This window comes from Lutra lutra, chromosome 3, assembly GCF_902655055.1.
Source record: "Lutra lutra chromosome 3, mLutLut1.2, whole genome shotgun sequence".
Taxonomy (NCBI): domain Eukaryota; kingdom Metazoa; phylum Chordata; class Mammalia; order Carnivora; family Mustelidae; genus Lutra; species Lutra lutra.
In genome coordinates, this window is record NC_062280.1 from 117,795,773 (window position 1) to 117,808,243 (window position 12,471).

Here is a 12,471-nt window from a genome sequence, read left to right on the forward strand (position 1 = left end):
TCCATTGACCATGTAGCTACTCCCATCTGTGAACAGAGTCATCTCGACATCCGGGAGGGGAATGTCTCTGAGATCCGGCCTTATTCCTGTGACTTGGGTTAGGACCTCCCCAGTCATGTGGATGGTCAGCCAGCTTCTCTGGCAGCAGTGTGGCTGGATTCAGCACCACTGGGGGCTGGAAGGTCACTCTTGGTTCGTTGAGGAGAAGGGCCTGATACCCTGTCACTCAGGCGTTCATCATCCATCAGTCTGGTGGAGTCTGGAGAAGGCCCTCAATAGCGTGTGTGGTGGTTACGATGAGATTTTGACCCAAAGTCAATTTACTCGCATCCTTGACCAGGAGGGCTGTTGGAACAATTATGCGGAGGCAAGGGGGAAACCCAGCTGCTACTGGATCTAGTTTCTTGCTAAGATAGGCTACTGGCCTTTGCCAAGGCCCCAGAGTCTGAGTTAAAACTCCTTTGGCCCCCTCTGCTTTTTCATCCACATACAGGTGGAAGGGGTTGGTAACATCTGAGATGGCCAACGCTGGGGCACTCAGTAAAGCTGTTTGTAATTCCTGAAATGCTCCTTCTGCCTCAGCTGTCCACTCTATCATAGTGACCCCTCCTTTTGCCAGTTCGTAGAGAGGCCGGGCAATCTCCGCAAACCGCGGTATCCACAGCCTACAGTAGCCCACCGTCCCAAGAAACTCCCTTACTTGTCGGGACGTGGTGGGGTTAGGGTATCGGGTGATTACCTGTTTCCTGGACTCACACAGTGAACGCACTCCCTCGTGGAGATCAAAGCCTAGATAAGTGGCATGGCTCTGACAGAGCTGTGCTTTCTTCGCTGACACCCGATACCCTTTTTCCTGCAGAGTCTGTAAGAGAGCTCTCGTCCCCCGCAAACATGACTCATAGTCCTCAGCGGCTACTAGCAAGTCATCAACGTACTGTAACAGAGTGACTCCTAGGTTGGAGGTTCTGTACTCACGCAAATCCTCGTGTAGGGCCTCATCAAAAGTGGTGGGTGAATTCTTGAATCCTTGAGATCTAAGACGGTATACACAGTTCTTCTGGGGCCCAGGAGGGAGAGTAGGGTATAGGGGCTAGGCACCATCAGGTGGATATCTTCAACCCGTTTATTAACTTCCCGCAAGTCCTGGACGGGTGTTTCTCCCCAGTCTCAGCCTTTTTGACGGGCAGCAAAGGTGTGTTCCATGGAGACTTGCACGGAACTAGGATCCCGTCTCCTCGGAGGTGGTTAATGTGTTTTCTGATCTCTTCCTTTGCTTCCCGGGGAAGGGAGTACTGCCGAACGCGAATAGCCATGGCTGTCGCCTTTAATTGTACCACCACTGGAGGTTGTTCCTTGGCCAAGCCAGGGGGTTTCCCTTCTGCCCAGACCTGGGGAAACTCGTCCTGTAGGATTTGGAGAAGGCACCCCGCCTTTGTTTCCTCTGGTTTTGAGACTGGCTCGTAAAGGAGGTATTCATCTACTGCTGCCATAAGCACTTGTACAATGGGTTGTCTCAAGGTTACAGTCATGTCTCCTTCCGAGAACTGAATGCCAGCTCTTAACTTGTGGAGGAGATCTCTTCCCATCAAGTTATATGGGGCATTAGGGAGGACCAGATATTGATGTTTAACTACTCCCGAGGCCAAATTTAAAGTCCTTTCTGTTATCCGTTTATGTCTCTCTGTGCCATTTGCTCCTTGTACCTAAACTTCCTCTCCAGATAGTTTTCCCATAGGCTTAAGTAATGATGAAAATTGGGCTCCCGTGTCCACCAAAAAATCAGCTGATTTCCCCTCCACTTCAATTTTTACCCGAGGTTCGGGGAGGGTCTCTGAACCATGGCCCCTTCAGTCTCTGGTGGCAAGCATTGCTGTTTTCCTTTTGGGGCACTTCCTGGCCCAATGTCCTTTTTCCTTAAAGTAAGCACATTGATCTGATCTAAGTCTTCCTGCCTGCCTTCTCTGTGCTTAGGCTTTTCCTTCCATTTACTATCCCCTATCCATCTCCTCCCCGCCTCATGTAATGCCAAAACCTTAACCAGTTTTTTTGTCTGTTCTTCATCCTCTTGTGCATCCCTGTTGTTAAACACCTTTTCTGCTATTCTCACTAACTCAGTCAGATTCTTCCCTTCAAATCCTTCAATTTTCTGAAGTTTCCTCCTTATATCTGGGGCTGACTGACTGGCAAAAGCAAGATTCATTGCCCTCTGATTTTCGGGTGCCTCAGGATCGATCAAGCTATACATTTTATAGGTTTCAATTAGCCTTTCTAGGAAAGCTCCTGGAGACTCATTCTTACCTTGAGTCACCGTACTAATTTTAGATAAATTTATGGGTCTCCTTGCAGCTGCACGGAGGCCTCCCAGTAGAGCCTGGCGGTAGAAACGTAAGCTCTCGTTACCTTCATCAGAGTTTGGATCCCAGTCAGGGGGTTCCCTCGGGCAGTAGTCCTCCATTTGGCGGGGATCGAGGTCCCTGCCAAGTCTCTCGCTTATCACCTTATGGGTTTCTCGCATGATGCAATCCTGCTCTTCCCCATTAAAGGAGCCATAAGGAGCTGTTGAACATCCACCCAGGTAGGTTAATGAGTAAGAAAGACAGTCTCCAAGAGGCTAACTAAATCCTGAGGGTGGACAGAAAAGGATTTGTGTTGGGTCTTCCAGTTATAGATGTCAGAAGAGGAGAAAGGGATATAGCTTAGGTAGGGCCACCCTCTCCCGTCTGGTAGAGCAACCTCACGAAGAGGCAGCATTGGCACGGACAGTACAGGTGAGGTAAAGGGAGGCAGAGGGGGATAGAGGAAAGGGGAAGGATCAGGGCAGTCTCTCTGCTTAGTGTCCCATAGGTGGACCCCGACCGTGTATGAGGTGGACTGGTAAAGGCATTTCGGGACCGAGAGTCAGATTTAGAGGACAAATGGGGGGGGGGGATTCCACATCCTCCATATCCGATGGAGGTAGAATGGTCTTCTTCCCTGGTTCTCCCTCATCTGTCTGTTCTGGTTTTGGTGCTCTGACCTGCCTTAGAGGAAAAGAAATGGTTTCGTTAGCAGGAGGAAGGTGGGACTTGAGCCATGATGGCGGCTCTTCTATCGCCAGGCCACAATGTACGGTATTTGGTCTCGATGTGGATCAAAGACCTCACTCAGGGTAGAATAGATCTGAGTCAAGGCAAACGTTCCTTCTGGCGGCCCCCCTGTGGAGAAAGTGGGCCACTCTAATTGGCAGAGTGTTTTTAGTTTTCCCGGGTAAACCTTGTCACCTGACTGAGTGGCTTTACCTTGAAAATCCTTGAAATGTTCAAGAACAAGACCTAGGGGTGTCACAGGCCCCTTACTCCCCGTTTGTCCCATTTCTCCAAATGCAATAAACAACACAACAGACAACAAAAAGGCAAGACAAAGACAACCGCAGGCCCAGCGATCCCTATCCAGAGCCTGCTGCTGGTGGGGACTTTCTTGGTCCCCTGCAAACACAACAAACCACACAACAGACAAAAAAAGAACCAAGCAAAGACAACTGCAGACCCAACGATTCTTACCCAGAACCTGCCACTGGTGGGGGCTTTCTTTATCCCCCAACCACCTAGGGGGACTCGAACCCCCCGTCCACCCAGGAGGACTCAAACCCCCCAACCGCCCAGGGGGACTCGAACCCCTCAACCACCCAGGGGGACTCGAACCCCCATCGATCTACCAGCAGAGGGATGGGGCATCCCCACATCCACTCCAGCCCTGGGGAGCATGGCCACGTCCAGCTTCTCCCCAGTGGGCTATACCCTGGAGCTCCGCAACCAGACAGACAGATAGGATCCCAATACCCAAGATCCCAAGACCCAAAAACCCAATACCTCCGAAGGCTTTTTCCCAAAAATTCCAATGCTGGCTCGATTCTCGTCGTTTGATCCTGAACGAGCCCCCAATGTTGGGGTCTGTGATCAAAGGAACAAGACTGATACAAAGCGAAGGTCAAGCAAAGCTTTATTTCATGCCAAGCATCAAGAATCAAACTCAGGGCTGTCTCTTACGAAAAGGCGACAACTATGACCCCAATAATGTCACTCCCAAGAAGGCCGCTCCGGATGAGGCTGCTCTGGACGAGGCTGTTCCGCAGACGAGGCCACTCTGGACGAGGCCGCTCTGCAGATGAGGCCACTCCCCGATTGGAGCCGCTCCCAAGAAGAGGCCACTCTGGATGAGGCCGCTCCCAGGACGATGCCGCTGCTGACGAGGTCGCTCCCCGGACAGGGCCGCTCCCAAGAAGAGGCCACTCTGGATGAGGCTGCTGCTGACGAGGTCGCTCCCCGGACAGGGCCACTCTCCAGACTGGGGCTGCTCTGACAAGGCCGCTCCCCGGTCAAGGCCGCTCCCAAGAAGAGGCCACTCTGGTCGAGGCCGCTCCCAGGACGAGGCCGCTGCTGACGACGAAGAGACGATGACGACAGTGACGATGAGAAGGAGGACAACAACCCCGATGACACAGACTCTGCTCCCCATGACGCCACTCTGACAAGGCTGCTCTCCAGAGGAGGCCACCGCTCCAGATGAGGCCACTCGCTGACAAGGCCACTCCCCAGACGAGGCTGCTCCGGATGAGGCTGCTCCAGATGAGGCCGCTTGACGACGAGGCCACACGCTGACAGGGCCACTCCCCGGCGAAGGCCGCTCTGGACAAGGCCACTCCCTGGAATGATGCTGCTCCGGCGAGGCCCCTCGCGGCAGGGCCGCGGCTCTGGGCAGCGAGGCCGCTCGCAGGGCGGGAGCCGAGGCTTGGGGAGGCAAGGCCCCTCCTGGTGGGGCTGCGGCTTGGGGCGACAAGGCCGCTTGCGGCTTGGGGTGGCGAGGCCGTTCGCGGCTCAGGGCGGCAAGGTCGCTGGGGGCGGCAAGGCCGTTCATGGCGGGTCTGCGGCTCGGTGGTGGCGAGGCTGCTGGCAGCTAGGCCGCTGGTGGCTCTCATGGCTCTGACAGAGCTGTCAGCTCTGACGGCTCTGACGGCTCTGACAGCTCTGACGACTCTCCTACTCCTCCCACGGTTCTCCTACTCCTCCCATGGCTCTCCTACTCCTCCAACGGCTCTCCTACTTCTCCGACAGCTCTCCTACTCCTCCTGACGGCTCTCCTTCTTTGACAGCTCTCTTTCTTCTTCTCTGACGACTCTCCTTCTTCTTCTCGGCTTCAGCCTCAAAAACTAACCTTTATAGGGGTGGTTGAGCCCCGCCCCCACACAGGTGGCCAATGGGATTTAAACTCACCTCAGTAAATATATGCACGCCCCTCTGATTGGATGTCTTCACCTGGCCTGACCTGCCCTTGTATCTAGGCTTTGCAAGTAAGTTCCTCTGGAAGGGGCAGGGTCAATCTAAGTTCACTGCATAGGGTCAATCTAAGTTTACTGCAACAAAATGGCTCCCTCTGACCAACCAGGCCCTTACAATAGTATTAAACTGATAAGCCCTCTTGAGAAAATTTTGGCATCACCTGCTATATTTGAAGAGCATAGTTGATAGTATGACTCAGGAATCCTATGGATTAGCTGGCCTATGAACCAGGAAGCAGTGGTTCTCAATCCTGGCTACACACTGGATCACCTGGAGGAGACTGTTTTAAATTGAAGGACTTTTTTTTAGTTTTTATTCCAATTCCAGTTAGTAGAGTATAATGTTAGTTTCAGGTGTACAATACAGTGATTCAACACTTCAGTGCAGCATGGGGTGTGTTAGGATCTGTGATCAAAGGAACGAGACTGACACAAAGCGAAAATCAAGCAAAGCTTTATTTCACGCCAAGCATCGAAAATCAAACCGACTGGTCGGGGCCATCTCTTATGAAGAGGCGACGACGACGAGGACGCCACTCCCAATGACAAAGAGGTGATGACGACGAGGATGACAACACTGCTCCAGCGAGGCCGCTCCCCGGATGACAAAGAGGCGACAACGACGATGAGGACGACAACCCCGACAACACAGACTCTGCTCCTCATGACGCCACTCCGACAAGGCCGCTCCCCGGACATTGCCGCTCTGGCGAAGCTGGTCGCGGCGGTGCTGCCACTAGCGGCAGCAAGGCTGCTCCAGGGGGTGCTGCTCCCAGCGACGACTATTACTCTGATGACTACTCCAAGGGCTACCCCAACGGCTACTACAACTCCTCCTACTACTCCCCCCACCCCAGCCTCACAGACTAACCTTTATAGAGGTGGTTGAGCCCAGCCCACACACAGGTGGCCAATGAGATTGCAACACACCACAGTAAATATATGCACGCCCCACTGATTGGATGTCTCCATCCGGCCGGGCCTACATCCAGGGTTTGCAAGTAAGTTCCTCTGGGAGGGGCGGTGTCAATCTAAGTTTGCAACCGAACGGCTCCCTCTGGCTAACCAGGCCCCTACAGGGTGCTCATCATAAGTGATCCCCATCACCTATTTCCACCATCTCCCCCACCACCTCCCCAGCTGGAGGAGGTTTTAAATATTACTGGTGCTGATTTCACCCCAGATCAGTTAAATCAGGATCTCCAAGGGTGAGGTTTGGGTATCAATAGATTTTTAAGCTCCCTGGATGATGACTATATGCAGCCTGGGTTGAGAATCACTACCCTAGTAAGTAGACACAGACCAGGAGGCATGCACAGGAATGGCCAAGAAAACTGTAGTAATAGAACCTTGGAAATGATGCAGATGTCCATTGACAGTGGAATGGATTGAAAAATTTTGGTGTAGTCCTACATGGAGAGCTATATGGCAGTTTCAACCTGTGTGCTACAGCTACACATGCCTAATAGATTAGCCTTAGGAACATGATGTGGAGCAAAAAATTGCTATGTGATTCTATATGTATGCAAAGTTCAAACGCAAGCAAAACTAAGCATGTTATTCAGAGACACATACCTATGCATCAATACTATAAAAGAAAAAAATAATATACACCAAAAAACCGAGATTCCAATTAGATTACCTGTGGGTGGCAAGGAAAGTGATGCCACAGGACAACACAGAAGTCTTGATGATGTTCTGTTTCTTAAACTAGGCAGTAGCCATGTGGTTGTTTGTCTTATCATTATTCTTAAAACTTCACATTTATAGTATAAATGCCCTTTCCTGTGTACAAAATATTTCAAAGTAAACTTTTTTAGATGTCACGATTTTTTAAAAATAAATTCGCATTCCATTGAATTTACCAAGTTGAAGTCCTTGGTGACTCTGGACAGAGTGGTTTCAGTGGAGAAGCCAAACTGTGGCAGGTTGAGTGGTGATGGGCAAGCAACCAGGCAGAGGCAGCCATTGTGAAAGGCAGGAAATAGAGAGGGAGGAAACTGGGACAAAGCTAATGGTCACAGGTTTGGTGGCCACAGGGAAGGAAGTTTATAGGAAGAATGGGGGAAATCGGTTACTTTTTATAAAGGGGGCAAGTCTTGGGGCACCTGACTGGCTCAGTTAGTGGAGCATGTGGCCCTTGATCTCAGAGTTGTAAGTTCAAGCCCCGTGTTGGGTGTAGGGATTACTTAAAAATGAAGTATTTTTTTAAAAATAAAAGGTAAAAGGGGGCAAGTCTTAGAGGGGATAGAACAAACGCTTTTACATTTGGGTCTTGATATTTGGAAAAATAGAGGTCTATCCCCAAAATGTTATTCCCATAGATGTCCTAGCCTATGCTCCTTAATTGCAAAAGTTGCTTTTTTAAAGCTGCTGAGTCCTGAAGAAAGTCAAAACAAAATCTCTCACTTAGATGTCATTTGAAATTTTTGTTTCTCCTTTTGGATTCAGAAGCCTGTGAGAATATAGTGCCCATCTTGCCCTTTGAGCAGTTCTTATTTACCTGGTATATCATGTTCTCTCTGAGCTTTAGTACAGAGAAGTAATCTACTTCTTCTTAATTAAAAAGGTGGGGGATTTTCCTTCTCTTTCATCACTTTGGTGTTTACCATACCAAAATGTTTGTATTTTAGTAATTAATAAAGATTTGGGGAAACAGTAGAATTCATCCCTCTCTGGAAGAAAGTACTTCGAGCACAGCCTAGCACATATGTGAAGGGAAACATATGTGATTTTCATATTAAAGTTTTAAACAAATAGGTAAACAATAAAGTTCTAAATTGAATCTTCAGAGATATTTCAATAGCAGTAAAATTTGGAGCATTCTGCCAGTACAGTCATTTAGACAGTATTTCACATATAGAGATGGATAAGAGGTAATAAAATATTGTTGCCATGACCATAAATTACAAACACATTACTTCCTTTCCCAATGCAGCACGAGTACTAAGTATTCCCACTCAGGAGAGACAGATGGCACAAGGCTCTTGGTTGTCTGTGATGTAGCCCTTGGGAAGTGCATGGACTTGAACAAAAAAGACTTCTCCTTGTCGGAAGCACCACCAGGTTATGACAGTGTCCATGGGGTGCGAGCAACAGCCACTGTCACCACAGACTTTGAGGTATTTATTTCAGGAAACAGGCAGAGAGGCTCCTGTTTTTATTGAATATGCTTAAGTTGAAGTAATTGTTGCATATCTGTGACTCTCTGAATTCAGTATTTTCTAAATTAGCAAACCTGCAATTCTGCTTTTATGAGAACATTTGCCAATAAAAGTTTTTCCCCCCACCTATTCATTTCTGTTGGCTCTAGGATGATGAATTTGTTGTATATAAAACCAATCAGATTAAGATGAAATATATTATTAAATTTTGTATATTTGGAGATGAAATAAAGGGCTTTCATCCTTGTAACACTACTGAATTAGAGGAATACAGACCTGAGTTTTCAGATTTTTCAAATGTTGAAGGTAAGACACTTTTCTTGAATGCTATTTTATGTTATATTTATAGAACTCAAGCATTTTATTTTTAGAGGAATTTATGTTCATGTTCAGGAACTGTATCTATGGTTTCATATATAAATATTCCATTCCCTTCTTTATTTTGTAAAAATAAAAACCAGGATACTTGAAAGAGGGTCAGTGATCTCAAAAATCACATATTACTTTGTTAACATTGTCTAAGTTGAGCTCGTGCACCTCTGGACAGCTGATGCTAAAACCTACTGAAGCAATTGAAGATGTCAAAGCACAAAAAGTGTAATGGGGATTGGTGAAGTGGACAGAGGACCCAGCTTTAGAATCAGGAAGCTCGGCTTCAAGTATCAACTTGCCACTTACTAGGCTGTGCAATATGAAACAAACTGCATAAGCTTTTTGGGCCTCAGTTACTCTGTGTTGCAAGTGAGATCAGTATCTGCATTAAGCAAAGATACTCCCAAAACTGTAATATGCAGCTTATATGTTAGTAGTAGAAATATATGAGAGGATGATAGCTTCTCCGAAAATTGTAAGCCCAAACTATTTTAGTATTTATTAATAGCCTTGTAAAAACACATAAACATTTTTAACTGTGATCAAATTATTTTTTGTCAGAAATGTATGACTTTAATGTATAAGAAGATGACTCCTTTTTTTCCTCTGGAAGCATTAAATGAAATGTCTGGCTAGAGAGTATATATTTACATATCTAATTATATGTGTATTTTTGTACCACCTGGTATAGAAGGGGAACATTTTTTTCATATGCTGTATTAGAAGTTTGATTTAGTGTTCGTTGCACTGAAAGTCTAAGGGATCTCATATTGGTCTGGCATGCTTTTGTGGCACAATAAATAATAGTGACTGACCAATCAAAATCACAGGCTAGGGAATGGAGATATCTAGATTCTTGAATAAACTACACTTATAAATTCTTAAAGACTTTTGTGAACTTGTGCATATGCTTAAATGTATGTCTTTCAAGTAATTGTGTGACTGTAAAGTTTAGATGAATCCTCAGAGTCACTAGATTAAAAAGGCAGAGTGTCTATTATGAAGGCTACCCCCATTTTTCTCACGTGGGTTCACTTACTTTATAGCATTGGCTATTGAAAATCATAAAATGCTGCTTGTCCATATTTCCTAAAATATAATGTATGAAGGAAAGGAGAAGGAATAACAATTAAGATAACAAAACAGTGCAGGGATGGTTTTAAAAGCTAACATTATAATTTTTTAATGTGTAGATTATCAGTTAGCAGACACCAAACCTTCCAGCAACATCAAGTCTGGTCTGCAGGATGTCTCTGGCAATTCAGTTCCCCTTGAGGATGTTCACATCAAGGGGAAGATAATAGACTTCGTAGCCCAGGTATGTTCTTTGTGGTTTTACCATACTTTGAGCAGATACATGACAATCTGATTATAGTTGCATGAATTAAACAAAATGTGCATTTCTTTTTTTTTTTAAGATTTTATTTATTTATTGGACACAGAGAGAGAGAGATCACAAGCAGGCAGACAGAGAGAGAGGGGGAAGCAGGCTCCCCACCGAGCAGAGAGCCCGATGCGGGGCTCGATCCCAGGACCCTGAGATCATGACCTGAGCTGAAGGCAGAGGCTTAACCCACTGAGCCACTCAGGCGCCCCCAAAATATGCATGTCTAAAATTTGTTTATTCATTGAGCACCTCCTTCATACCAGGGACTGTTCTAGGCTCTAGGCATATAGCAATGAACAAAAGAAAACCTGCCTTGTGGAGCATACATTTTATTGAGGGACTAGGCAAAAAACATGATAACTAAATGAAATGCATCATATGTTAGATGGTGATAGGTCCTAAAGAAGAAAATCTAAGCAGGCAGAAAAGGAGCTTCACAGAAGGGGAGGGGTTTGAACTTATAAATAGGACGGCCAAAAAGGCCTCACTGAGAAAGTGACATCTGAGTACAGCTACGTAGGAAATAGTGGAGACTAAACCATGTAGACATCTAGCTGTCACTTATTCCAGATGGAGAAAACAGCATGTGCAAAGGCCTGTGGAGCAAGCCTGATGTGGTCAGGGACATTAAGAAGGCTACTGTTGCTACAGCAGAATAGAAGGGAGAGGCATGGCGGGATATTAGATCAAAGAAATGGTTTGGGGATCAACTCACATCAGGACACAGGATGTACTGTCCTGTATTCTGAGTGAAATGGAAGCATCTAGAAGATGTTTGGCAGAGAAGTGGTATGATCTCACCTGTTTTAACAGGATCACACCAGCCACCATGTCAAGAACAGTCTGAAGAGGATCAGTTAGGAGACATCTTAGGTCAAGTTGTCTGGAAAACAAGTTCTAGGTGGAAATTTGTTTTTAGAAAGCTTGTTGGGAACTGCTCTCAGGAACAACACCTATAAGAACAAGGGAGTCAGGACCTGGCAAAAGGAGAGATTGAACTATGACACATCTAACATATTATGCATATGAGTCCTGGGATGATCTCAGAAGGAGCTCTGAATCTGGGCTGGCCCTTCAGAGATGTTCTTACTTGAGGCCAGGGCACAAGGCTTTGTGTCTATAGAGGGACCAGTTACTGGATGTGGCTGCCTCGGTTTGGGGGAGGTCATAACCTTGAGTGAGGTGGTCCATCTTTTTCTAAGGACAGTCTGGGGAAAGACTCAGCAGATGACACTCTCAGCAGCCTTGGTCCTGAAAAGGACATCTGGGAGCATGGTATAGCACGAAATGTAGGTGACTGTTGAAGTAATTCTGTCAAGGATGATGGTGACTTGGACCAAAATGTTAGCAGTGGGAGTGGAAAGAAATGATTGGGTCTGGCAAAGGATTGAAGGTAAAATCAATAAGATTTGCTGATGGGTATGGAACATAAGAGAAAGTCAGGAATCAAGGATGACATCAAGGTTTGGCCTGAGCATCTAGAACAATCGATCAAGTTTGCACATCCTGGAATGGGGAAGTGGTAGGAAGGCTAGGTAGGGGAGGACTATCAGGAGGTCATCTTTGGCCCTATCATGTGAGATGCTGATATCCAGAAGCAAAAGCCAAGTGGGCAATTAGGCATTTGAGTCTAGAGTCCAGGGAAGAGTTAACTCCTTGTGGGAGTCCTAAATGGGGGAGTTGCCAGCACTTAGATGTTATTTAAAGTTGTGTGAATCAACTTTAATTGTGAAACACCAAGAGAATCTTGCAGAGAGAGAAGACAAGGCCAACATGTAATGGTCAGGCAAAGGAGGCTGGGTCAGCAAAGGAGATGAAGAGGGAATGGCCAGTGTGACACACACGGGAAGCCAGGGTCTCTGGAAGGAATAACTCTGTTGAAGACAGCTGATGGATCAAGTAGAATAAAATAAGAGACCTGACCATTGGATTTGGCAATGAGATCACTTGTGACTTGACGGTTACCGCTTTGATGGAATGGTGGGGTTAAAAGTTTAATTAGAGTGAGTTCAAGAGAAAATGGAAAGAAAAAGGAGAGAAAATGAGAGAGTAGCTGAAGAGAAGTGGGATCAGATTGTTTTCTTTTTTCTTTTGAGACAAAAGAAATCATAGCATGTGTGTGAGCCAGTGCAAGAGGGAAAAACTGATGATTCAGTAGAGGGAGTGTGAGATGTGGGTGTGTTCATACCATGAAGCAGTAACTAATTCTGACACTGTCCACCTGGAGATAGTGT

General features: G+C 46.6%; 1 protein-coding gene across 3 annotated transcripts in view; it reads left to right on the forward strand.

Moving 5' to 3' along the window:
• Window positions 1-12,471, forward strand: part of PARP4 (poly(ADP-ribose) polymerase family member 4) — a 135,672-nt gene that overhangs the window by 44,620 nt on the left and 78,581 nt on the right. For all 3 annotated transcript variants that reach the window (XM_047722833.1, XM_047722834.1, XM_047722835.1), the window contains exons 13-15: window positions 8,253-8,436; window positions 8,628-8,784; window positions 10,044-10,168. In XM_047722833.1, coding sequence (XP_047578789.1) covers window positions 8,253-8,436; window positions 8,628-8,784; window positions 10,044-10,168 — 466 coding nt within the window. The remainder of the gene's footprint in view (window positions 1-8,252; window positions 8,437-8,627; window positions 8,785-10,043; window positions 10,169-12,471) is intronic.